This window comes from Artibeus jamaicensis, unplaced genomic scaffold, assembly GCF_021234435.1.
Source record: "Artibeus jamaicensis isolate MK-2021 breed Jamaican fruit bat unplaced genomic scaffold, CSHL_Jam_final scaffold_833, whole genome shotgun sequence".
NCBI lineage: Eukaryota > Metazoa > Chordata > Mammalia > Chiroptera > Phyllostomidae > Artibeus > Artibeus jamaicensis.
In genome coordinates this window covers 3971058-3997739 of record NW_026522056.1, presented here as the reverse complement: position 1 = coordinate 3997739, position 26682 = coordinate 3971058, and the positions used below count along the sequence as shown (strand labels likewise).

Sequence of the window (26682 nt, the reverse complement as noted above, 5' to 3'; positions counted from 1 at the left end):
GTTTTAATCGGGTAAGGTAAGACCTGCAAACACAGAAATAATTGTCATGAAGGAAGAAGTCTGTCCCCACGGACCCCTAGGAGGAGGAGGCGTGGTGCACCTGCAGGGCCGCTACGGATGAGGCCGAGGGGCCCGGGCAGGGCACGGCCCGCTTTCAGTGGCATTTGGGGGAAGGAATGGGTGAGGCAGGTGGGTACCGGAGGAAGGTAGGGTAGGACTGGATAGTTTGAATAATTTCATGGGTTGTGGTCTGTTGGGGTGGTTCCTAGCTGTCCAGGCCCAGGCCCCGGGGTGATTCAGAGCTCTGGACCATATTGGTTTAGAGTGAGAGAGATTGGTGAAAGGGGCAGTGGGGTGTGGCTCTGGACTGGTTGGTTGGTATACCAAAAGTGCACCCTCAGGGAAGTCCTTCGCTGCCTCTAGGAAATAGCCAGCAGTGGGAAGGGCTGCTTCTTCAAGATCAAGGCCCCAAATGCCAGAGCATCACTACAGAAAATGGGAAGATACCGTCAATACAGATATAGTCAGTATATGTTAACATTCAACATATTTCATACGTTTTATTGAAAATCATTGGTTGCAGTCAGTGGGCATACTTTTATTTATAAAATATTTCTTTAGCCCTGGCTGTGTGGCTCAGTGGATTAAGTGCCAGCCTGAGAGCCAAAGGATTCCTGGTTCAATTTCTGGTCAGGGCACATGGCTGGGTTGCGGGCCAGGTCCCTATTAAGGGGGGCATGTGGTGGCAACTGATCGATGTTTCTCTCCCTCTCTTTCCTTTTCCCTCTTTCTAAAATAAATAAAGAAAATCTTTAAAAACTTTTCTTTAAATATTTTAATAGGTTTTCCCCATTATCATTTATCCCCCTTATAGCCTCTCCCCCGTCCACCTGCCCCTGCAGTCACCACACTGTTGTCTGGTTCCATGAGTTTTTGTTCTTTCTCTTCTTTGCCCAATCCCGTCACCTCCTGACCCCAGTGGCTGTCAGCCTGCTCTTATCTACGAGTCTGTCTCTGTTTCGCTTGTTCAGTTTATTCATTAGCTTCCACATGTAAGTGAGATCATACTGTATTCGTCTTTCTCTGACTGGCTTATTTCACTTAGCACAGTATTCTCCAGGTCCATCCATGCTGCCACAAAGGGTTAAATTTTAATTAAAAAAGTACATTTTATAAATCTAGCTTCTTTTGATTATTTCAATCTGTCAGTGATATTTCTCAGAAAATAATGGTGTATTACAGAAGAGGTATAAACAGAATATTGGATTGTGAATATTTTAATACTTTTCTCCTCTAAATATTATTGACATTACCTATCTGTCAAGGATAAAGGCAGCTTTATGAGAGTACATTTCAGAAACAAAACACAAAATGATCAAGAGCCTCAGGATGACACTGCTAACCCACTTGTGGACTCACATGCTGTTTCTGTGTGCACACTTTTTAGAGGTAGTGAACATGAGAGAAAGTGTGTAACAAGTGTACTTTCGAGTCTCACTTTTTGAAATGGCGAGTTGTAGGGAATCAGTCAAAGACAGTGTTAGTTAAAATCCAATGTGACTTGCTATAGACACTTGGAAAGGAGACATGTGTGCAGTGGCGACGTACTTACTTCCTGCGGGTTACTAGCAGTTGGCAGTTTAGAGACTGTCTTGGGTACACAGCCTGCATAATCACCCTAATTTTATTAAGCACCCTTCCTCATGTACTTGAGGGTTTTCCCTCCTTTTAGCATTAACTTAAGAGCATACAGATGGGATATGTGAGTCCATCCAGAGATTGGAGGAAAGTCAGATGGAGAAGGAACATCTCACATGCTGGCCCACCACCCACTCAGTCCTTCATGGTTCTGCTTATAATAGGAGAACAGAGCTACCAAGTGTTAGGAAGCAGTGTATTTTGCTTTTTCTTGTTTCCCACGGAGTCGTCCATTGACTTTGACTTGTCATTGGACAGGATGTAGGCTCAGAGGACTTTACAGAGAAGTCGCGCTAAAAAAACCCATCCGTCAGAATCGCCTTTATAGGGAAATTGCGCCTTTGTGTATCAGGATCCTGAAGAGTTGCATATACTAGAAAACTTGAATTAAATGCTGCAACTTAATAGAGTTAGGAGGTCTGTGGTGGGTTTGGGACTCTTTCTGTCCTGCCTCCCTACCTGATGGGATGCCCACAGTTAAGGATGGCTGCATCAGCCCTAACCCCTGTCCATATTCCAGGCAGAGGAAGGAGGAGGTTGGCATTGGAAAAAGGGTCCGTTCCATGCCCCTGTTTTTCCCCTTGTAAGCCATGCCCAGCAACTTCAGCTTACATCTCCTGGGGAGCTGATGGTGCTTGGGTTGGTGAATGTTTGTATGAAGCCAACAGAGATTGTCCTTTCTGCTTTCCAGCCAAATCTGGGAAATAGCAATTCTTCTGGACAGGTTTTCGAAAGGGTGGAAGCTGGCATGTGAGTTTAAAAGTAATATTAAGTAGTCATGATAATACTAAAAGTAATGATTATATTAATAATAATAAAATGTATTACTATTCAGCTTTTATTATATACTATTAGGCTGAGTGCTTTAGATATTTATTTTCATCATTCATTTAACCCATCGTTGGGTTAAATGAATTCGCCCATCGTCGTTCTTGTTTTTTCAGATGGGGAGATCGAGCCCCTCAGAGGTTAAGTAACTTGCTTCTGGTGACATAATTGGAAAGTGATGCAGCCCTGACAACAAGTCCAGATCGTATGCTTTAGGCACATTCTTACACTGTCTGTAGTTTTAAAAGCTCAAAAATAAGGAGACCGAAGCTGGAAGATTTTAAGCCATTGGCCCGAGGTTGCTTGAGCAGTGAGCACTAAGCTTCTGTCCCCGGGTGGTACCACCCTGGTGGAACTTTTACTGTCTCGGCGTGCCTTGTCTCCGTGCACTCTCCACCTTAGTCCTCCTCTATCTGGGCATGTCTTCCTCAGAGGTGGCTGTTTTTGGTTTGCTAGGGTTCTAAATCCTCAAAATTATTTTCCTTTAGAATTCTTCTACTTCACAAGGAAGGCCTAAAAAGCAGTATAGCTTAGTGGCCCAGAGGGTGGACTTGGTAGCCTTAGTGCCTGTGTTCGGATCCTGTCTGTGCCCGTTTCAGCCTCATGATCTCAGACAGGTTGCGTCCCTCCGGTGTTTTAATGGTCCTGTCCATAAAACGGGCTACCTAGGGAAGCTGTCCCAGAGGCTGCGGGGAAAAGTAACAAGTTAATACAGTCAAGTTGCTTAGTGCAGTGCCTGATACATAATAAGCTTTATATAAATAATTTCGTATTCCGGTTATATTATTTATCAGAAATGTGCACTTTAAATTAAACTCAATATGTATTCTAGCTCCTATTAAGCACTTGGTAAAGGTATATGGAATGAATGAAAATAAACATCAATTGCTTTGCGTTTTTAGCCTCCGCCTTTTATACTGGTTAGAATATTTAGGTTATAGAAGATGAGTTACTTTTAATGCTTGTATTAACCTCCATTACCAAAACAGAGGACCAGTATCGCATTATGCTCTTCGTCTTAATGCCGTTCTTCACCTCACTCTTCTCATCTACAAAACCATTAGTTTTTATATTCAGTGTTTTTATCGAGATTGTGTTGGAAGGTACTGTGTACATCCAAGGCACTATTAGTGATATAAAAGTTTATGCCATCATATTTTAAAGTAGACATTAATCACTGGGAATCTTTTCATGACACATTTTCCAAGTAACATCAGTCACCCATTAAATATTAATCTAATGACAGGAACGGTAACGTAATCATCACTAAAGTGACTTTCAATGGCAGCGTCATTCAGCAGTGGGATAAGGACGGGCAGAGCAGGATTTTTACCTTCCTGCGGCAGCTTTTCAACATTATATTTACTTTTGCCTTTTCTGCCTAAGTAACCCGAGAGTTAAATGCTTTTAAAGGGAAACCATCCCTCTCCCTTCACGAGGGACATTCTCGCAGCGCAGAAAATGCTGCATAATCCTTAGATGACAGCCCCACCTCTGATGTCACCCAGGATGGTACAGTCCTCTCGGAGCCTTTGCTGGGTTCCTGCTGCTGCACTGGGAAATGGTTACATTAAAGCTCACTCCCATCATCCCAATTATCTCTTTGGAAGTAGTTTTCACAAATATAGAAAAGCCCCACGGTGGTTTTTTTTCGGTAAGCGACCAAGGTAGAGAGCAGCACCAGAGGCAGAGAGGGGAGCGAGGCGGGCTGCTGAGCCTTTGTGAGAGGGACTGAAGCGGCAGCCCCTCTCCAGGCTCCCGGGGCTCAGAGTGCTTCCACTGACATCACTGCGTGAGTGCAGGGCCAAAGGGGCTGCCAGGAAATTTGAAACTAATTTGCTTCCAGTTGACTGGAACAGCAGATTTTGAATTAGCTGGCTTCTTTTCCTAGCTAACTTTTCTCGAGCGCTAAGCTGATGAACTGGGCATTTTCTATGATCAATGGGTAACTGCTGGAGCTACAGTAATCTCTGTGAGTAACCTCTTTGTAGGTCTATGCAGGCAAATCTATTTTTATATCTCTATCTCTTGTAAAACGCTGCTGTGAAATGATCCGTCTGTTTTATTGACTGCTTTTGCTTGCTAGTCTTGTCTTTTGACCGTCCCAGTAGGAGACTCCTGGGGCTACACCAGGTTTGCCGAATCCCGACACAGAAGAGCGTGCCGCATCGGCTCAGGGCTGCCCACGCCAACTGCTCTTTTAATTCCCCAGTCATCGGAACCAGGCCACCTGCCCTCTGCGTGCTCTCGCCAGCGCCTCACCGGCTCGAACCTGCAGTGTTTATTTCAGCATCCGACATCGGATTTCCCCAAATTTGTATTTTTAAGTAGAAAGCAGAAGATTATTCTTACCTGTAATTTTATCTCCTTTCATTGCTTTGGGGTTTTTTTTTCCAACCAGCTTTCCTGGCAATGCAGGGTTCTATCGTACCATGTCTGCTCCCTGTGTTCAGTATTGCATAGAAAGAGAGAGGCAAACAGGCTACCCCTGTAGTTTTAGAGAGACATAATATTGTGGTGCTCAATGGGAATTGGGGGGAGTTTCTCTTAAAGAGCTCCAACCCTTTTCCATCTGCATGTCTGGAGTGTGGCTCTGCCTGAGTAACCTAGAGGACAACAAGTTACCTCTTAGGGTGGCACCGAAAGTGTTCTGGAACATGTGGCCTGAGGTGGTCTCTCCTGGAAGTTTGTGATGGGCGTTTTGTTTTAACTGCTCGGTTTACATACAGGGCATGTGTTTCCCGTCTGTTGAAAGTGTCATTTTTAGAGTAATTCCAGATTTATTTCTCCCACCAAGCAACTTGATTTTAAACTTGCTGTAAAATTTGCATTTTCAGATCTACTTGAAATTATTGGTCATGTCAGGTTGCAGCCTGAATCCTTAGCAGAAGTGTGGGTTGCTTACCGAACATGAAAACTACTGAATGCAAATAGGGATCAGCTGAGGCTTGGGGCAGACTGGAGGCTGAGCAGGGTGGTGGTTCAGCACTGCCCCTAACATCTGTCTTCACACACAGCAACTTCGGGGAGTCCACCGCTGCAGTCGGCCATCACTGCTGGGAATTCCAGCTATGTGGCATTCATGATTTCCTAAAGATTATATAGTATTTTAGCATCAATTTCACTTTTCAGAATGTTAAAATACAAAATTTTATATAAGAACTTATGTTAATACCGCTATATCCATGTTAACTTTAGCAGGAGAGCCTACTATAAACAAGATTGTGCAGTTAAGTTATTTAAAGGTTTACAATTTTTTGCTTTTCCAAATAAAATAAAAACAAAAAGGCAGTGAAGATGAGCGAAATTTCAAAATTGGGTTTTTCACAGAGTAGATTGGTGGTTAGCAGGGCCGGGGGTGAAGGAAATAGGGACTTGTCAGTGTTGATCCGAGGCCACAAGCTTCCAAGTTACAAGGTAGACACGTTCTGAGGATTGGAAGTACAGCAGAGTGATTATAATTAGTAATATTGTATTATGTACTTCCTAGCTGCTGAGAGTTGATTTAAAATGTTCTCACCACACACACACAAAAGGTAATTATAGAACACAATGGAGATGTTAGCTAAAGCTGTAGTGGTAATCATTTTGCAATCCATAAGCATAAAATGAACATATTGTAAACTTTAAACTTATAGTACTCTGTATGTCAATTATTTCTCAGTAAAGCTAGAAACAAATTAAATTGGGTTTTTAAAAGTGTGGATTTCTAAACAGGAAGAAGTAGTAGAAAATGGATGGAATGTATGAAATCAGAGGAGCAACTCTGATCAGAAGCAATAAATCTGAAAAGAGAAGCGCAAAGTATAGAGATTTTAAAAATGCAGGGAAGTGGAGGATAGATAAAAGTGAAAAAACCTATTGTTCGAAAACAAGGAAACCAGCCTTAAAAACCAGTGATTTTATAGACTTAAGTTCGGCCCTTACAGCTGAGTGCAGTTCTTCTGGATGGTGAGCGACAGAGCACTGCAGAGACTTGGGTTCGAAGTTAGTGGGCTGTTCCTCGTCTCGCTCACTGTACCTTCTCTGTGTTGTGTGTGGTACGGCTGCTGCTCAGCTTACAGAGCTTCCTCTGAACTTGACTGGAATGGTAAGCTAGTGTCATTTCCCCAGGGATTGGAACTGAGTGAGGGGAAAAATGGGTTTTGAATCATTAGCATGTGAAATTTAGTTTGCGGAAAGCACAGCTCCAACCATTAATCACTCGGGAAAGCGCGTCCATTTAATGGAACCACTGTGTTTGTGTGCACATGCTAATAGCTGGTGTAGTGGTGGGCGGGCCTCTTCCTGGTTTGGCAGCATATAAACACCTTAAATACCTGTGCTTTTGGAGAATTATTAGTGACCAGACAGTAGCCAGCCAGCATCCTTCACTATATAATGTAGCCTTCTCCAAAATGTGGCTTTTGTTAGGGTAAAGTACATGTGCCAAAATATAATGTACTTAGATTACTCATTTAGTAAATTCTCGTTAGTCATCCTCATTTTCTGTTATTTCGATCATACTAAATATATATATTGTCTATTGCTTAGGAAAAAATGGTTTAGATTATTCTCCTGTGTGTGTGTGTGTATGTGTGTGTGTGTGTGTGTGTTAACACAACCTTTTCTATTGATTCCCAGTCCAGAGCATGTGTGCCTCACTGTGGTACTGGGGGGCATCTCAATTATTATACATACAAACATTCATCATATTACTCACAGTTAAGGATTATAGTTACTAATAAATGAAATGCATTTGAATTTTTTTAGCTCTGCAAACCTTGCTTTTTATGTTTGCTTGGTAAATTGGACCTTTGTCTTCTAAAATTTTATTGATTTTATGAAATTTCAGACTAACAGGGACAAGAGGTCACCCTTCTGTCTATGGGGTTGAATTCCTCCCTGACGCGTCAAGGAGAGCGTGTCTGTCGGCTTGTTTTTGCAAATTGTCCAGTGGTAAAATAACTTAAGAACTTACTAGTTCTTTTGTTACATTAACCAATTATGTAAGGTTTAATGTGTTTGCTGACTGGTAGTCATTAGGGAACAGAGAATGCCAAGCACATTACTGCATTTATGAACAACCTACATGGAAAGGAGAGAAAATGGCTGGGTTCAGTGGCTGGGTTAGCCATGATGTAAAGGACTGAAAATCTGTTGAATTATACTCATAGAAAATAGACTATAGACTCTTAGTACATTCTTGAAAGTGCCTCATCAGAGTGAATTTGCCCATGAATTTTAATTTTACAAGTAATATATCCAATGACATGAATATTAAAAGTCTGGGAAAATATCCCTGTTTTTAAAAATTGAAAAACCTTAACCTTTCCCTCAGCCTTTTTCTTGAAGCGCCAGTGTAGTTTCTTTTTGTATGTGCCATGGCTGGGGATCGAACCTGCAATTTTGGTATATTGGGGCGGTGCTCCAACCAGCTGAGCTTCCTAACCAGGGCCTCCAATGTCATTGCTTTAAGGCTGTGTATTTGCTAATGCTCAGGTTTACATTTGCAGCTATTTTAGGACTTTATGGGTTTTTGCAGAAGAGTCCTGGACCATTCCTTGTGATAGAAATCAGCTGAGCTGTGAGATAAGAGGTCATGTCGCTGGAGGGGCAATCTCTTCCTCTCTTGAAAATGAGCCCAGGGTGAGTGGGGGGCCCAAGCAGAGCAGATTGAGCGGGCCTTTTCCTGGGTATGAGGGAGAGGCCGTTTGCTTTCTTTAGGACACGTCTATTTGATTGAAATAGTTGGACCTTTCCTTCAGGAGGTAGGAACTCTTGAGATTATCTTTGAGAATAAAAGCACAGCCATTGGAATGTGGTCAGAACCACTTGTGGATATTGTTGTAGTTCTTTGGAGAAGCACTTCTCTTCTCATCCTGGAACATGTAGACACGTTTTCTGGGGTTCTTTTTAGAAGTATAGGTTCTGATTAGGAAGGCCTGGGGTGGCCCCTGAGTCTGCATTTTTAACAAACCCCTGGGTAATAGCTGTGCTGCTGCCCCAAGGCCGCACTTTGAGTAGGAAGGTTCTAGGGCAGCACTTTCCAGTAGAATTTTCTGTGATCGGGGAAAAACGTTACATTCCGTGTGGTGCAGTGTGGTAGTCCCTAGCTACATAGGTATTGAGCACCGGATTTTCAGTTTTCTTTCATTTTAATTAATTGAAATTTACATAGCCATTTGTGCCTGCAGCTACCACATTGTATAGCCTAGCATTTAGGGACTAAGATAATCAACTGAAAAAAATCGTGCTTAATGGTAATAGCCCATGTGAGATCATTGTGAACTCTAGAACTGTGGCTGAGGTTGTCTCCACTTAACTTGACTGCTGCCCAGTCCACCTGCGGCAGGCGAGTAATGCGGATGGAGGTGCTGCTCTGCACGCTCCCTGGTGGCAAGAGCCGTGCCGACCTTGCTTGTTGCCCTGTTTTCCAGTGCTCAGTACGCATTTGATTCGACGTTCCATGAATGTTGGCTGAGCAGATGGAAGAATTAGCCAACTCTAACGTTGGGAAGGACCCCCCAGTTTCCAGCATTCTGTTCAAGCCTATGCTGGGGAGGGAGCGGGGGACAGAGCTTGGGTGGCACTCACAGGGAGTATTTTGCCCATATTCGGGAAGCATGTGTGTGTTTCGTTTCTATTAATTGGTGTCCTGTTGACTATAGAACATTCTTTATTTATTCATGGACTCAACAGATATGTTCACTTTGCTCGGTATGGTTATTCCAGGCTCTGGGGACCTAATGGTGAAGAAAATGGACAAAGTTCTTGCCTTTTGGAGTTTCTATTATAATAGCAACAAAACAAGCAAAAAACCCTTTGCCAAAAAATGGTGGGGCCGAATTTCTAGGGAATGTGTGTGTGCAAGAGTGCGTGATGGCAATTCTCCTGAAGGCGTAGACACGACGGTCAAAGTCCCTCGGAAGACCTGCGTCCCATTGCTCAGAATCTCTCGTGATGGACTTTTTTACTTGCTTTGCATTTCAGCTTCCTGTGACCCACAGTAGGTAGTAGACTTGCCAAATAGTTCTTGTTATGAGTATTATATCTTTTGAAAGATTTTATTTACTTATTTTAGATTGTTTGCTTTTTTGATATAGAATTGTATGAGTTCTTTATATATTTTGGATATTAGCTCCTTATCAGATACAGAATTGATATTATTTTTCACTCACTATGTTGTCTTTTATTTGATCATTTTCTTTGCAGTACAGAGCTTTTTAGTTTGATATGGAAGAAGCTTTTGCTGTTCCATTCTGTTGTATTACAGTTCTGTCCCTGTGTTCCATAAATGGACGACTGGTTAATATATCACCCTAAGCTCTCCTAATGTTGACTCATTAACATTCAAGAGTATCCTATTTTTTATCAGAATATTAAACCAGTGAACAAAAATTAAGTCAGTGGGTTTAGTTCCTCATAGGAAAAAAAGCATTGTTACTAAACAACAGGGACTAATTTGTTAGGAATCTGCCCAAGCACACGAAGCCGTGGGTAAGAGTCTTGTTAGAGAAGGATGACTCCGAGAGGAGTGTAAACAGACGCCCCCAAAAGTGTGCACGTTTCACGTGAGGGCGAAGAGCTCTCCTCCTTTCTCCTCCCTTCCCTCCTGCACATCTTTTATACTACATTTTTATTCCTTAAAGGGGAAAAATAAATGCAGTAAAGCTATGAACTCTTACTAATTCAGATTCTACTAGTGTGTGGTTATATTTAGGTAAGTGCTAAAGTTCTTCTTTTTTATACTTAGCAAATCTCTGTCACGTATATCAGACCAAATTTGGTCAGGACTAATTCAGTAAGACTTTCTGGAGGAGTGACAGCTATTCCAGTGTTGCGTTGCGATCTGCATCATTGGCAGTTGCGGACTGACAGGGGCAAGGCAGAGCCCTGACAAGTTAGACATCAGAGCCCACAGGAGTTGGCAGGGGCTGAGTGGTGGCTTTGTGGGTGCACGTGAAACGAGAGAGGGCTGGGGGGGGCAGGAGGTGATAGTAGGGGTAGATACTGGCTGGAGTGGGAGGAGGGACAGCTCTTGCACCTTTGCACCATCTACCTTCGTCCTGGCTCACCCGCCACCTTACCCACACTACTGCCCGCAGCCTGTGTTGTTAGTCCTGAGTCTCCTTACCCTTGAACTTTCTCCTCTGTGCTTGCTTCGCATGCTGCAGGTGGGCTTTCTAATATGCAAAGCAGACTTTTCTTATCTGGGTAATATTCAGCTTTGAATCCCTGATGTTCAGTGTATAGAAGGTTATTAGTAAATGTCTGCTAAATGAGCAAATGGGTTTTGGAAATGATGGGCATTTAACAGCCCTGTTTTAAAAGGGAGCAGAACTAAAACCTTAAAGAAGAAGAATCTGTTTGTTTTTTAAATCACTGTGACATAAATAGTCCTGATTTTTAAACATAAAAGAATAAATCAGAAATTCTAAATAAAAAGGTCAGGATTAAGATCTTATGAAGTTTTGCTGTTAAAGCCAGTTCAAGCATTGACAGGAAGAGCAAAGGGCAAAAATAAACCTTTTGTGCTCTCTAACTAAGGTGCCTTATTTGAAGGGAAGGACTCGATGTTATGCTGAGGCGGCAATGGTGCTCAGACCCAGAGTCTCATGGGGTTTATGGCTATTTCTACCCAGAAGCTACAAGTGGAAGACTTTTTCATTCTTCATGATGTTTGGTGACGTTACAGTATTGCTCTTAGAAATGAAGAGGCCTCCTAGGTTTTCCTAGGCATTTACTCCTGAGAAATGAAAGAGCAGGAAGCTAGTCTTGACTTAATTTTTATAAAGTACTTTATTGAAAGCATTTCATCTACCTTGGTCAAGTCATTTAGCTTTTTTTTTTTAAAGGATTTTATTTATTTTTAAAGAGGGGATGGGAGGGAGAAAGAGAGGGAGAGAAACATCAATGTGTGGTTGCCTCTCGAGCGCCCCCTGCTAGGGACCTGGCCCACAAGCCAGCCATGTGCCCGGGCTGGAAATATAACCAGTGACCCTTTAGTTCGCAGGCTGGAGTTCAGTCCACTGAGCAACACCAGCCAGGGCCAGCTTCTTGGAACATCTGTTTCCCCAGGTCTGTGCCACTCCTTGCTTAGTTAAATGGTAAATAAACCTGTAGAACAGTAAACTCAGAACAGGAGGACTGATTGGAATAGTAGAGCAGCTGTTTGTCACGCAGGGCTTTGCTTTTGCCCATCATCCTTTTATCTCCTTCCTCTGACTAGTTGCCAAGTTGTTATATCAAGACATCACAAGCATTTGCCCACAATTGATGCATTTGCTGCCTCCTTTAGAAGTTGTTACATGTTGATGAAGAGTATTCAAAGTGGGCTGGAGAAATTAATTAATTTCTTGAAGCCCTTTTTCTTGATGTCTGTGTGCTCAGTCTTCTCTGAGCCAGTGTGTCCATGTCTCCGTGGTGGTTGTCTAGGCGGCGATGTAAGCTGTTAAAGCAAAGTGGGCTTCGAAATGGTAGCGTTTAACTTCTCTTCATTTCATTAAGTAGATTTCACTGTAGTGGGTTTTGGAGTTAAATTTCCATGTGGCTTCAATGGTCATGATGGACAGTTTCATTATAACACTTCGCGATAGGTTAAACATTGTAGCCTTTTCAAGCTTTAAAATATGAGCTAACATGGTTATTTCAAGTATATGTACTATATGCAATGTATGTATAATTCTGCTCAAGTTTTCTTGACATTTGTAGGAGAGGTAACTTCTTGCAAGGCAGTTGATTATGGGAAGGCTGAATTCAGAAGAGGGAATTTGACTGGGTGTTGAAAGGTGAAAATGATCTCACCCTGTAGAGACAGGAGGAGAAATTATGCCGTGTGGAGAAAAGAGGTTGAGCAAAGGCAAAGGAGTACAGAGCTCAGAGTGTACATGCAGTTAACTTGATTTTCAGTATACAGTGGAGGGAACCTTTTCAAAGTGGTCCCCTCCTTCAGTTAGAGGAGCAAGGACACAACGTTTGAGAAGGGAGTCAAGCAAGAGAAAGAGCAAGTAGATTGGAGGAGACGGGTGGGGCTGGATTGTGGATCACAGAGTTTGGACTTCACTCTGTTCTGTAGGTGATGGGGAACTACTGAAAGCAGCCTAAAGTTTTGTTTTAGGAAGATCGTGGTATATACAAGATGAAGTGGAAAAGTGAGGCTGGACTTTGGTTAACCATTTCTGAAGATATTTTTTTAACTTCAGGGAAAAGATGGAAGACATACACTCGAGTATCTCACCACCAGTAGAGGTGGCAGGGAGGGGAGGGGTGCGGGCGTAGCAGGGTGAGGTAAACAGGCTCTGGCTTTGATTCCTGTGAACAGTCGGTGGGCGCACTGTCCTTTGAGCCTGTTTTCTCACTTAATTTCGTTGGGTCTGTGAGTTCTTAGATTCCTTGAGCCTTTGGACTTTTATACTCTGTAAACCTCAACTTTTTGTAAAGCTATACTGTAGCGTAGGGAAATAACGACAAGTATTATAAAATCTAAAGGAATTGTTTCCCCCTATGAACTAAGTACTCTGATTGCTTTAAGCTATTTAACTGTGCTAAAGAAAGAAAACGTGTTTTGGGGTTGCTCATTTTTTCCCTTTCTTTGCATATTAACAATGAGTTTGTAGATAAAAAATGTGGTATAGCCATCCGATGAACTGTCGACTCCGCCATAAAGAGGAGTGAAGCCTGCCACCGGCTGCAGCGTGGATGCACCTTAAACACAGGGTGCGCGTAAAGGAAGCCAGAGCCCCCACCCCAAAAAGAGCGTTGTGTATGATTTGATTTATATGAAATGGCCAGAGTGGGCAAATAGAGACAAAAAGTAGATTAGCAGTTGCCAAGGGGTGGAGGTGGGGAGAATCATGACTGACTGTTAATTAATTGTCTTCTTTAGGGGTGACGGAAATGTACTGGAATTTGGTAGTGGTGATGGTAGTACAACATGTAATCATAAAAGTAAAGATAAATAAAATGGTGAATTATTAAAAAATAAATTTATAGCTTTAATGCACTAATGAAACTGAAGTCCTCAGTGATTAAGGGAGAAAAACTGTTAAAAGCCTAAAAAAGAGTCAAAAGGTGTAAACAAATGCCATGTAGAATACTTCCCAGTTTGTTTTGTGAAGTCAGCATTACCCTAATACCAAAACCAGGAAAAGGTAATACAACTGCAGACCCATACTGTTTATGAATATAGATGCAAAAATGCTAGAAAGCTGAATCTTGCAATATATAAAAAGCATTATGCACCATGGCCAAGTGGGATTTATTCCAGGAATGCAAAGTTGGTTCAGTATATAAAGATCAATGAATGTGAAACATCATGTCACTAGAATAAGTGACAAAACCCACATGACCATCTCAAATAACAGAGAAAAAGCATTTGATAAAATTCGGCACATTTTTATTGTGAAAACACTTGACAAACCAGAAGTGGGAGGGACCCTCTTCATCCTGATACAGGGCGTTTGGAAAAAACCTACAGCTAACATCATACTTGGTGCTGAAAGATTAAAGGCTTTCTCCTAAGATCAGACACAAGATGCGGATTTCTGCTCTTAATACTTCTGTTCAGTATCCTGCTGAAGGGTCTAGCCAGGGAAGTTAGGCAAGAAGAAATAAAAAGTATCCAGATGGGAAAGAAAAAAGTAAAACTATCTGTTTACAGATGACATACATGTAGAAGGAAATTTTAAGGAATCTACCCACAAACTGTAAGAATGAATAAATTCAGCACGATTTTGCAGGATATAAGTTCTATATACAGTAACCATATAGAAATATGGTAGCAATGATAACCTGAAATGAAATTAAAAAACAGTTCCACTTGTCATAGTATCAAAAAGAAGAAAATACTCAGGAGAATAATATTCCGTCACTAGGGAAACAAATGCAGATCAAAACCGCAGTGACAACCACTTCACACTCACTAGGATGGCTAGAATAGAAAAGACGGACCATAATGGACCCCTCAGATCTCACTGGGAGGAAGGTACAGTGGTGTAGCATCTTTGGGGAACTGGCCGTATCTAAAAAAATTGGGACATAACCCAGAAATTTCACTTATCGGTGTATACCCAAGAGAATTGAAAATAAATGTAGATGTAAAAACTTGTATACCAGTGTTCATTATTCACAATAGCCAAAAGATGGAAACACAAATATTTATCAGTTAATGAATGGCTAAAGAAATTAGTATATCTATACAATGGAATATTATTTGGCAATAAAAAGGAATGAAGTTCTGATACATGCTACAATGTGGGTGAATCTTGAAAACTTCATGTTGCCCTGACCTGTGTGGCTCAGTTGGTTGGGCATCGTTCACAAAGCGAAAGGTCATGGGTCGGATTCCCTGTCAGGGCACATGCCTGGGCTGCAGGTTCAGTCCCCGGTCAGGGTGCCTGTGAGAGACAACCGATCCATGTACTTCTCTCATGCGGATGTTTCTGTCTCTCTTAAAAACAAAACAAAACAAAACAAAACAAAACAAAAAAGAACAAAAGAAACATTGTTTAGTGAAAAAAGAGAGACACAAAATGCCACATGGCGTGATACCATTTCTGTGGAATGTTCTGAATATGCAAATGCATGGAAGCAGAGAGTGGATTGGCAGTGACCAGTGACTGAGAAGACGGGGCAGTGGGGAGTGACGGCTAATGGACATGTGTTTGGGGGGCGGGGCGGTAATGAACACGTTTGGAATTGGTGGTGATGGCTGCACAATTTTGGAGTATATTCAAAACCACTGAACCTTAAGGGAGGGAACACACTGAAAGGAAGAGGGACCTTTAGTGTTTTCCAGTGTCTTCCTTTTGAAAATCAGAGTTCGAAAGCTGCCTCCTCTTCAGATTCCAGCAACCCGTCTTCTCGGCTCTGTCTCGTGACGGTGTTCTCAGTGCTGCCGTCACAGAGAGCTGTCTCTTGGATTCCATCAGCGCCTGATTCAAGTTGAATTTTAAAGATCGATTGCAAGTTGTTTTAAAAATGGAGAAGAAAACAGTAAACACTCCCAGATGTGCTGCCATCCATCACGGTTGCGCGTTACCTCCCTCCTGGTTCTGAACGTTCTCGTTCTGTGCAGGCCTTGGCATCCGCCTTCCATGCTGTTTTAATTGTGTTATCACGCATTCGTCAAATACTTCACTCAAAAGGAAGGGTGTGGTTCACAGTGCTTTCAAAACATTAGGGGTCCTTTTTCATAAGTTGTCAAAGTAAACGCACTGCGTTTCTAGTGTACCAGGATTTTCTTGATACGGAGCAACCAAAACCAAGTTCTGAAGGACATTGGATACTAGGGTAATGTGACTGTCACTGTTAGCCATAAAACCCCTATTTAACTTTTTGCTCATGAGAATGTATTTCTTGTTAACCGCTATTTGAATAAGAAAATGTGTATCTGATCCAATATATTAAATATACATATTAATTATTGTTTTCACTGCTTCATATGGTGGGATTCTGCATAAAATGTTAAATAAAACATTCCAATTTTATGCATATGAAATAAAACATTTCAATTTTATGCATTGGGATCCTGGAAATTTTTCTCAACACATTCAAAGCTTCCTGTTACATTTTGAGTTCACTCTTTTTGTCAGGGGTGTTCTGAAAGCTTTCCCTCCTCCCCCACAGAAATCAAACAGTGAAACGGGGAGGCTCCCTGCTGGAAAAATATTTGCTGACTTTAAATAGCTCCTGTCTTTCTTCCGAGGCCCATCTCAGACTGCACTGCACAGATTTTGTTGGCCGGACCGTGAGGCTATTGTTGTTATGCCCAATATAAATATTTTAGTTGCTGTTCCTTGAATGGTATTTGGAAAGTGATACATATCCTTATTTGAATCTCTTTTTGCATGGGCAGCAAGTGAGCAGCCTTTGTGGGACCTTGTCAGAGGCCGGGTGGAGTATGACCTGTGTCGTTAGATTGTCTCCTTCCCTCCCAGACCTGTGCAGTGACACCCGTGTAAGCTAAGTGAGAGTGACCACTGGCAAGTTTCTGGGAAGTGGTGAGCAGAAGGAGACAGCAAAAGAACCAAACACAGACTGTTGTATGCCTAATATGTGGATATTTGTTAATACACATTGGAACCTGTTCAACGCAAGTCATGTGTCCATTCTGTTCTGCTCACAGGTGATCATGGAGGAAGCACTTTACTGCCACCAAATGTCACAAATGAATTTCCAGAATATGGCACCATGGAGGAAGGTGGAGAAGGCCTAAGAACCTCTCTCGAGTTTGATGCAGAGTCTCTGCCATGCTGCCCGCAGGGGCAGGAGGGCGTGCGGCTTCTTGCTGGCCCCCACTCCGGGCTCAACAGTGTTACAGCAGGACCAAAAGGTGTTGGAGAGGTCCCCTCTCACAGCCACCTCACGGAGCAACGTTTACAGCCCATAGACTCTTTGATTTCAGCTCTGAAAGCTACTGAAGCCAGAATAGCTTCAGGAACGCTACAGGCTACAATGCTACTGGACAAAGATGCTGTTTCTGGTTCTCCAGTTCAGCGGCTGGAAAAAGAGCTGGGCACTTCCAGTCATCAAACACAGAGAGCCAGCGGCAGCACACTGTTCCCTGCTGGCCAAGAAAAACCACCTTATATACCTCTCTCAGCCGAAGTTACGACGGAGGACCGTTTTCATTTGAGCATCCAGAAGGACCTGGCAGTGCTGTTAACTGCGGAGACTCAGGCGAACGCTGGGAGGAAAGGGGCTGTCCGTGTGCAGGAGTCAGCTCGTCCAGCGGCCTCGCTGGGGAGCCCAGCAACCACCCACAACTCTGTGGGCAGTGCGGGTGTTTTGAGAGAGTGGAGGTCTGACCTGGGGAGAGAGCACCTGGCGGGACATGATCGAGGCAGCTCCACAGGCCGCCCAGGCCGGGTCAAACACGTGGAATTTGAAGGGGTGGACATACTATGGACAAGAGGGGAGAAAAGAGAGACACGGCAGCCTGTGGATTTGGAGACAAAATCTACCTCTCCTGAAAGCAAGGGGCTTTCCGAAGTGCCAAGCCATGTCGTCTCCTCTGCTGGTTTGTACAGTTCAGCCAGCGCCACTGAGAGTGTTGAGGGCGAAGCCTGGGGAGGTCCGTCAGCGAGGCCTGCCTCGGGGTCAGAAACATTTTCCCCTGTGCCTCTTGTTGAGAGTGGAGAGGATGAAGTCTTCCTAAAGGAAAACAAAGGCCATCTTGAGAAGAGATCTGACCGGGAGAGAGACAAGATGAGGTGAGCCCCCGTCGCCCTGCCGTCTGTGACACCTGGGATGTGTAGTAGGAAACTGTTACCTTGCTCACAATGACAGCTCAACTCACAGTGTCCTGGGTGCTTTTAATCATAGCACAGAAGAGAAGCCACTGTGCGCTGGATTCCATCTAAGTGTCTGAGCTGTTCAGGTGACCTTGTTACGGTGTTGTCTGTTAGCCGTAGGCCAGGGAAGCAGAGTGATGGAGAGACAGTGAACCCAGAACTACGTGAATCCACCTCTGATGCTGTGTGGTGTTTGACAGGTTTCGAGTGTTCCAATATGAGGGTGACTGTAACACCCCACAGTTATCTTTAATAATATGAAAGGATTTGGACTCTTGACGCATCCCGTAGTCATTACATTCTAACTTAGGCGTGTTTTTCTGGTGCAACACTAGTGCCTGCATCCAGCCCACGTACGTGTACGAACATGGGGTTTGGGCTGACTCGGTGTTTTAGGTTTAGAGAGGCGGCCCAGAGGTCAGAAGTGGACTGCACAGTTCCGTTGTCCCGTGGCATTTGCATGGCAGTCCTTTCTCACGGGAACAGTATGTTTGGATTATGTCCCTGACAAGTCAACTCAGCACCATGTGGTGTTTCCTGGCTTTCCATTCATTTCTGACATCGCATCCACACCGGCACAGAGCCCGACGTGTGGAAGACGTGGCCAGTCTCTCTCCATTTCCCTGCTCAGAGTCTGACCGCATGGTGCTCCTTTAGGCTGCCATTTGTTCTGTCATTTCAGATTTGCACCATCGTTTCCCTCCGTCGTCATGACACCACATCTCATGGTTTTTATGGGAGAACATCTGTGTCCAGGCTGAAGGGTTCTTGGTTGGTGGGGTTGGTATAAGGAGATGCCTTTTCCTCCTGTGATTAAGTAACAACTCCACGGAGCGTGCCGCTCCTTTGGGATGGCTGTCAGGGCTCCTCCTCCCCACCCCTCCCGCCCAGCCCCCCAGCACATGAGATCTCCAGACTTCCCTCCAAACCTGCCTGCGGTGTGTGTGGCACATGGCGCAGTAATTATAGCCCCACTGGAGTATGTACTTCTGCTGTTGTGTAGGTTATTAAGTCATTTCTCCTTCCCTCCCTCCCTCCTTCTCTCCTTCCCCTTTGTTTTCTTCCACCAGTATTCCCTGATTGTCTTCTGTGTCCTTGACGCTGCTGGATGCTGGGCGGAAAGGGATGTTTAAGATAGACGTGGCCCATGGCCTCTGCCTTCATGCAGTTTACTGCTGCAGATAAACACCGACCACAGAAGCCCATTAATAACTACGAGATCATAAATTGTGCTAGGTTCTGTGAAGGAAAAGGAGAGACATACTGGACATAATCATTTGAATGCAGGAGAGGCTAATTCATCCGATGACTTGGGCAGGGCCTTTCTTTGGAAGTGACTGTTAGGTTGAGCCTTGAGGAGTGACTCTGAGGGAGCAGGCGGGGAATGGGCGGGAAGACTGTTCCAGGCAGAGGGAGCAGCATGAACTAGGGAGGGCTGCTGGGTTGCCTGGGGTCGTGTGAAGTTTGGAAAGTTTGAAGGTTTGAGACTCCACCAGTGTGACTGGAGCATAAGGAGCTGGGGAGAGTGGTGGGATGTCGGCATGGGGGGAGGGGCTTCGTTACAGGAACTTCCATTTTATTCCAAGTCCAGTGAGAAGCCGTGGAGAGGTATAAACCCAGAATCGTGTTTGGCACGTGGCAGGCCTTCAGTAATTTAAAAACAAGCAAGACAGCTGTCTTGTTGAAGGCGAATTCTGGCAATACCTAAGAGGACTGTAGGTTACTTACGAGGTATTTGTATTCCTATTTCTATTTTCTCTCTATTTGTAGGAATCTGAGGCTCAGAGAGGTTAAGTAAAGTTGACAAAGCGACATAGCTAGTAATGAGCACATCCTGAGTTCAGCTCCAGGTGTTTGTAAGTCTCGATCTCTTGCACTTAACTGAGTGTTTAAAATTTCACTTAGTTATCCTACTGTTCATATGTAATGTTTGAAGAACATGCTACATATTAGTTAATGCCCACCCCTGTGTATTCAGTTATAAATTGTTTCTATGTTTTCACTGCTTTGCTTAGCCTTGCAATAAACATGTCTGTCGGCTTTTATTTTATTTTTAAACCCTTTACTCTCTAATTTTGGACCTGAGATCTCTCTGCAATGCTGCCTTATTGTCAGCAGGGGGCAGCCCTTGGATTCTAATGTAGTCATCTGCTGGGAGGTGTTCGGTCTTATTGAAGTCAGAAAGTATTAATAGACTGATGAAAGCTTAGTGTATTTTTACTCCATTAAGTTTACACATATATTTATCTGCTTCTGTTAAAATTATGCATGATGGTAGCTGTTAATACGTTGAATTTGGGGTTTAGTTGGCTAAGACAAGACTATTTTATTCAAATATTCATTGGACTAGATGCATTCACATACAAGGAAACTAGTGTGAACAACGTTAAGTTATTCTGAGGGTGGCAAAGCACATGTGTGCGAGGAGGGTTTTTTCAGCCTGAGCGTGGGTCTGTGTTATCTTCCTTCCCGAATGTATTAAGACATAAGCCCGGTGAATACAAGTGTTAGCTCTACAGAGCATTATCTTTTTTATATGGTTGAAAAGGAAAAAAGTAAAAATTAGCCCACTATTGAAATTCCTCCCTCTTGTTTCCTTTCCAGGATCCCTGAACAAGAGGAGCACCTTGTGGGAGGAGACGATGATCTCCTCGGCCCCGGGTACACGGAGGACTCCACGGACGTGTACAGCTCCCAGTTCGAAACCATCCTGGACAACACCTCCCTGTACTACAGCGCCGAGTCCTTGGAGACGCTGTACTCGGAGCCCGACAGCTACTTCAGCTTCGAGATGCCCCTCACTCCGATGATACAGCAGCGCATTAGAGAAGGCACTCAGTTCCTGGAGAGGACGGCAGCGGGAGGACAGCAGGACCTCCTGGGCGTCTCGGCAGATGGCAGAATAGTGATGGGCTACTCTTGCGGGATCACCAACGGGCTCAGTGACGCTGGGGACTCCAGCTACGTGAAGGGCGCCCCGGAGATTGCCTTGTGGGGAAGGTACTGGTCCCGTTCTCGTTGATTTTGTGCTGGTGGGTTTTGTACTTTCCTCTTGGGGAATCTGAGTGTGGAATAACACACTTGAAAAGCATTGCCAGTTTCTATGCATATGTGTGAATGATATGACTAAAATGTATGTGGGTTTTAGGGGCAGGTCGGATACACGTCAGTGGTTTGTCACTCTGTTTCTTGGATGCCCATGTAGAAATTGGCCACATACCTGAGCACATATCTGTGAGCGACAAGCAGGTATTGGGTCCAGTGATGTGGCTTCAGCAGCAGTGGCATGGGGCAGCGAAAAGGAGGCTGGCAGGCTTTTGTGCTGACACTGACGTTGGTTGGTGACATGGAGCAGGTTGTTTGATTGGGCCAGAGGTTCGTTAACCATAAAAAGAGGGTGTGGATCAGATGGTCACCAGAGTTCCTCCCCACCCTCTGCTCTGTCAGGTCCTGTTGGCAGGCGGTCTTCCGGTTCCTGCAGTGGCAGTGTGAGGGTGTGATTATCTGGGAGCGAGATGGAGCTGATACCTTGGTCAAGACTATGCATATTTATTCTTTCTCTATTTTAGGGTTTGTCTGCCTGGGAGATAAAGTGACAAATTCTGTAGGTTGTGTGCCCCTTACCTGTCATTCAGTGATTCCCTATCTGTGGATTACCCAGCATTCCATTTCCTCTTGCTCATCACACTTGGGCCATTGACCTGTTCTTCAGCTTCTCCATCAGTGTGCAGAGCCTGATAAACTTCCTAAAGATGTTATAAATTTAGTTTTGATATAGTTTTCCTTATTACAGTGTGTCAGTGTGTGGGGGTAGAGGTGGCGGGGAGGTTAAATGGGGAAAAAGTATTTTAAAGCTGTATGAAAAAAGTCAGTGCTTGTTTGTAAAGTGAGGATTCATAGTACAGTTTTCCAAGGAACCTTATTTAGTGAGCAGTCCATCCTGTGTTAAGCATTTTTTGTAGCCAGTTTGTTTATAGGTGGCTGATTCATCGGATGAGCATATTCAAGACCAACCAGGACATTGTAATGTTTTAGCTGTGTGTTTCCACAGGAAGCGGACCATGGGTGTTGGTTGTCTTCTTGGGTCTCAGTGAAACAATGAAAAGAACACAGATTTCAAAAGCATAACACCTTGGTTTGAATTACTTGGGCAAACCAATGATTCCCTCTGAAATCTGCTTTATTATTTGCAAAATAGGGTTAATGAAACTCAGTACGCTGTGTGACTACAGTTTAAAGAGTTGGGTAAAGTACCCAGCAGAGTGCTGGTACAAAGTAAGAGCTTGAGTAAAGGCGTGAGTGAGAACTGGATGGCTGACAGGCCCCCAGTCGGACTTCCTGTCCCCCAGTCGGACTTCCTGTCCCCCTGCCGGGGGTGTGCCCCTGAGAAGAGGGGGCTCCTGAGAGCAGGCATCCCAGAGAGGGGGGTGTTCCTGAGAAGGAGGGTGTCTCCGAGGCAGGGTCCCAGAGAGGGGGGGGCTCTGAGTGGAGGGTGCTGCTTCCATCCTTTTTTTCATCAGTATCACCGGTAACTGTAAATTGTGGTAAAATGCTGTCCCACAGGTAATGCTGAAATTCTCATTAAAATTCCAGTACAACTTTCTGGGGAGCTGAGCCTCTTGGTGTGAGAGGTTTTGCTGCAGAAGCCACAGGGAGGGTAAGCAAATAAAGAGGAGGTAAACGTCACGGAGTGGGAGCAGAAGGAATTGGGTGGAAGGTTAATCGAATGTATGGTCTGCTCCCCTGGAATAGAAAGTCGCCATCACCGGGGCAGCCTGAGTGCCAGTCATTAGTAGCGCAGAGAGAGTCCTGGGGTAGGTTAGAGTATTTTAGCACCTCAGACCTGGGCAGTGGTGTGCCTCGGGCCTTCCTGAGATAAGGTTTCAGCTGCGTCACCTGCATTGTTGAACCCTGAGATCTTGCTCAATGATAAGACTGAATTCTAATACTGGATGAGAAGAATCTTAGAGATGAGCCAGCCGAACTTCTCACCCAGCTCTGGGCACTTTTCCCATGTGCATATGTGTCAATTCAGGGTTTAAAAAAATAGGGCAGCCCGGGCCGGTGTGGCTCAGTGTGTTGAGCGCTAGCCTGTGACCTGGAAGGTCACAGGTTCAATGCCCAGTTAGGGCACATGTCTGGGTTGCAAGCCAGGTCCCTGGTTGGGGGCATGTGAGAGGCAACTGATTGATGTTTCTCTCCCTCCTTCCCTGTCTCTCTAAAAATATAAATAAAATCTTTAAAAAGGGCAGTCTCAGTGATCCTAAGAACTTTTAAAGAAACCGGTATAACTTTCATGCATTTTCTTTTTGTTGTCCCCCCCCCACCCCCGCCCCGCCTCTTGGTGCTTTGGGGAAGTTGCAGCACCAGAGAGCTGCAGGGCGAAGGATTATGCCATTTTCCCACTTGAAGGGGGGCCTTAGGTACCTCTGTAGCAGGGTAGCATCCCCTCCCTTTGTGGTCCAGAGTAACGAATCAGAGTCCCAGTTTGGTGGGATGGGTTTGCCTGATGACAGATTCTGTAGCAGAATTCAAATCGCCTGGCTCCTGTACCAGGAACTGTCACTGTTCTAGGCTGTGTGATCGCATGTACTGACTCTCTCTTAATCGAATTTCTCTCGGTGCCGCATGTCTGGAGAGCCGGGCGTCTGCGTTGGTGATTGTGGGGTTGCTTGTTGGTAGTAGTGGTGTTTTCAGTTTGAGAAAAAATTGACCAAATCATTAATAAACATGTCTCCATACATTTTTAAAGGAATCAGTGAGCAGGCTTTTAGAAAGCTCTTCGGCATTAAAGCATTCCTCCGCAGAGGCGGGGAAGCAGACCCGGGTACCCAGCCCATCAGGGAAGCCCAGACGAGAGTTCTGAGTGACGGCCGACTGGCCGCAGCCAAGCTCTCCGAGACGGAGTGTTGGGGTTCGAGAAAACAGTTCTTTTCAACTCTATTAATCAGTGAGGTATTTACACAAGGGAAACAATAAATTAAACAAGTACACATGCCTAGCATTCCCTATCCATTCACCAGCCTTCCTGTTTTCTTGGAAGTGGACTGGCCCGGGGCAGGGGGAGAGGTCCTGACTGTGTTGGATGAAGTGAACTCTGAGGAAGACCAACTGCAAAGGGGGTGATGTCTGTCCCCCTGATAATGCTTCTGGCATTTTAACTAGACACACACCACAGAAGTTAAGCCCGTCCCTGTTGGGGTGTTGATTTTAATGTTAGTTGACAGCGGTAGAAAATATGGTGAGATTACTTTAGGTGGTCTCTAAACACAGTTTTATATCATATGCATTCAGTAGGTTTGATTATTTAGTAAATACATTGTGCTTAATTCTCATAATAAGCTGGGAGAAAGGAACTATTAGTATTTCCACTTTCCACAGAAGGAGAGTGAGGCACAGAGCAGGTGAGTAACTTGCTCAAAGTCACGTAGACAGTAAGTGGCACACTCAGGATTTGAACCCAGACAGTCAGGCTCCAATATATTTTGGGTTTCAAAACAAAAATAGGTTTGTTTGGCATTGCCTATATAGTTATATATTATATATCCTTTTCAGTTTCAATATGTACCTTTAGTTAGTTGTTGAAATTATTTCAATGGCAGTATTGGAGTGATTTCTTTGGAACACAGAATGACACTGCTCTCCATTGCTGCGCGTTAAAGGAGGGCGGGGGGCGGGGAGCTGATGAGGAGGCCGCGGCACGTGAGCAAACCCAACGCCCCCTCCCAGCAGTGCCGTCCAGCCTGGGAGTTAGCCATGCTTTGGTGGCTAGAGGCGCACCATTCATCCATTTTCCTGCCTCTACGTAGGTCAGAGCAGGAAATAATTTCACGTCTGTTGTACTCTCATATCAGGTTAGAAAGACATTTTTAGAGAGTATATGTGTTCACTATTTGTCTTTTAAAGGATTATATATACCTTGTCTTTGTGATACCAAACGGATCACTCTCTATAAGGTGAAAATGTCTTTTAACAGGCTGACAGTGGCTGGGGTGGGGAGGGGATAATGATGGAAAGAAAGGGAAGGGACTAGTCAAAGAACATGTATGAATGACCCATGGACATGGATAATGGTGTGGGGATGGACTGTGGAAGCAGAGGGTAGGCTGGGCAGAGGAGGGCAAAGGGGAAAAAATTGGGGAAACTATAAGAGAATAACAATAAAAAAATCCTTTAAAAAAGTCTTTGAAGATCCTGGAGTAAATCTAGACAGGAAAAATTCTCCCAGGTGCTCTGAGTGCCCTGAACACCGAGTGTTAACCAGGGAACCACATGTCCGTCAGAAAGTAGCTCGCCCTGTGGATGTAATACAATATTTTAATGAAGGAGCAAAGGGTAGCATCCCCTCCCTTTGTGGTCCAGCTCCAGAGCACTCAGGCTAGTGGGTCAGCGGTGCTGTGTGAAGTCCAGTCACATGGCTCCAAAATTAGAAAGGATAATTAGAGACTTACAGTAATACATGTTCCAATGGGTTCCTTTGTGTCTGGGTGCTTCTCCCTCGCCGGCCCATCAGCTGATGACTGCAGCTCCAATCAGTAAGTTCTGACCTGGAGAGTGTAAGGCACAAATGTTGTCATTGTGGCCATAGACAGAGCTGAATATTGTCCATTTCTATTGAGCTTAGGTTTGGACAGACAGAAGAAGAGAGACAGCACGTACAGTAACGTGGCAGGAGTGCTTCTTTTCTGATTCTCCGAAATATACAAAACTCCTTCTTCCAAGTACCCTTTTAGTGTATTAGGTATATTTTGTGTCTCAGCTTCCTAGCTTTTCTTTCAGATATGGCTCAGGATACGGAGTGCTCAGGATACGAAGTACAGCAGAGGAGGTGAATTACATCGCTGTGCAACTGATAAGCCTGAGAAGAGTGCTTCAGTCGGACTTCGGTCGCTCTGAATTTGATAGTTGTGGTTTTGTGCCTTCCTCTTGTTTTCCCTCCTTCTCAGATGGAATGCTGGCATTCCGAAGTATCTTCTTTCTTCATCAGCCAGTCTCTCTTCAGTGTCTTTTGGTCTGGGAAAAAAGTCACATGAAACAAGATTAATACAGAAATTTGTTGACATGTGATTTCAACATTTTTTAGACATCCCAATTGAAAACCTGCAGGCATTTTAATAGACTGTGTAAATGTTAATATACTGTGATACTAGTCAAGCTGGTGACAGAGGAACAGATTTTGATCTTGAAAGATCGCCTTTGGAGAGCAGATGGGCCCTGGGCTCCCAGATCTGTGGTCCTGAGGAGCAGGAAGCTCTCTGCCCTGTGGGTTCATTACGGGGCGGCTGCGACTCTCCTTGTCTCTTAGTCTTTTCTTTTACTGTCTCAAACTTGTCCTGTAGAAAATAGGTTCTCATGTTTCCCTTTCTACCTTCCTAAAGCGGTTGTAATGATGTTTTTTGTTGTTTGGCCAAAGAGGATTCCTTGCTCAGGGATAAGGGGGAGGGAACTCTACTAGGTTTGGGATGCAGTCGTATCTGGGTTCGCATCCTGCCTCAGGTACTTACTAGGTGTGTGATCTTGAGTAAATTACAGTCTGGGAACCCTTCCCAGGGTAAATCCGAATGAGTAATGTCTATTTGGTATAGGAGGGAGGAGCAGATGTGATTATAATCAAGTGGGAAAAATAATCAAGTGGGAAAAAAAATCAAGAAGGGAAGATCAAGCGGCTTAACAAGGCTGGTACCCAGTAGGAGAGAAATAAATGGGAATTAATAGTGATACCGACGACAGTGGTCCCTGAGAACTGTCACCAGGCCTCTCTGCCGTGGGTTTGGGGTCTGTCCCAGCTTCTGAGCTGCCAGCACTGTCCACCAAACTGTAAGCTTGTTTGGAACCCTGATTACTGGATTTCCGGAAATACACTTTTTCCATAAGAGTGCAA

The 26682-nt window shown here is 44.2% G+C and overlaps 1 protein-coding gene and 1 long non-coding RNA gene across 10 annotated transcripts in view; one reads left to right on the top strand and one right to left on the bottom strand.

Moving 5' to 3' along the window:
- The window catches only part of PSD3 (pleckstrin and Sec7 domain containing 3), a 554618-nt gene that overhangs the window by 239875 nt on the left and 288061 nt on the right, over positions 1-26682 (top strand). For all 9 annotated transcript variants that reach the window (XR_008390587.1, XM_037142625.2, XM_053659809.1 and 6 more), the window contains 2 exons: positions 16634-17720; positions 20406-20801. Coding sequence is in view for 8 of the 9 variants with exons in the window: in XM_037142625.2 (XP_036998520.2) it covers positions 16634-17720; positions 20406-20801 (1483 nt within the window). In the remaining variant the exon portion in view is untranslated. The remainder of the gene's footprint in view (positions 1-16633; positions 17721-20405; positions 20802-26682) is intronic.
- LOC128626616 (uncharacterized) lies at positions 21041-25616 on the bottom strand. The gene is made up of 3 exons (XR_008390590.1): positions 25461-25616; positions 25253-25348; positions 21041-21276 (listed from the first exon to the last, which is right to left on the bottom strand). It is a non-coding gene; the product is annotated as an uncharacterized LOC128626616 (long non-coding RNA).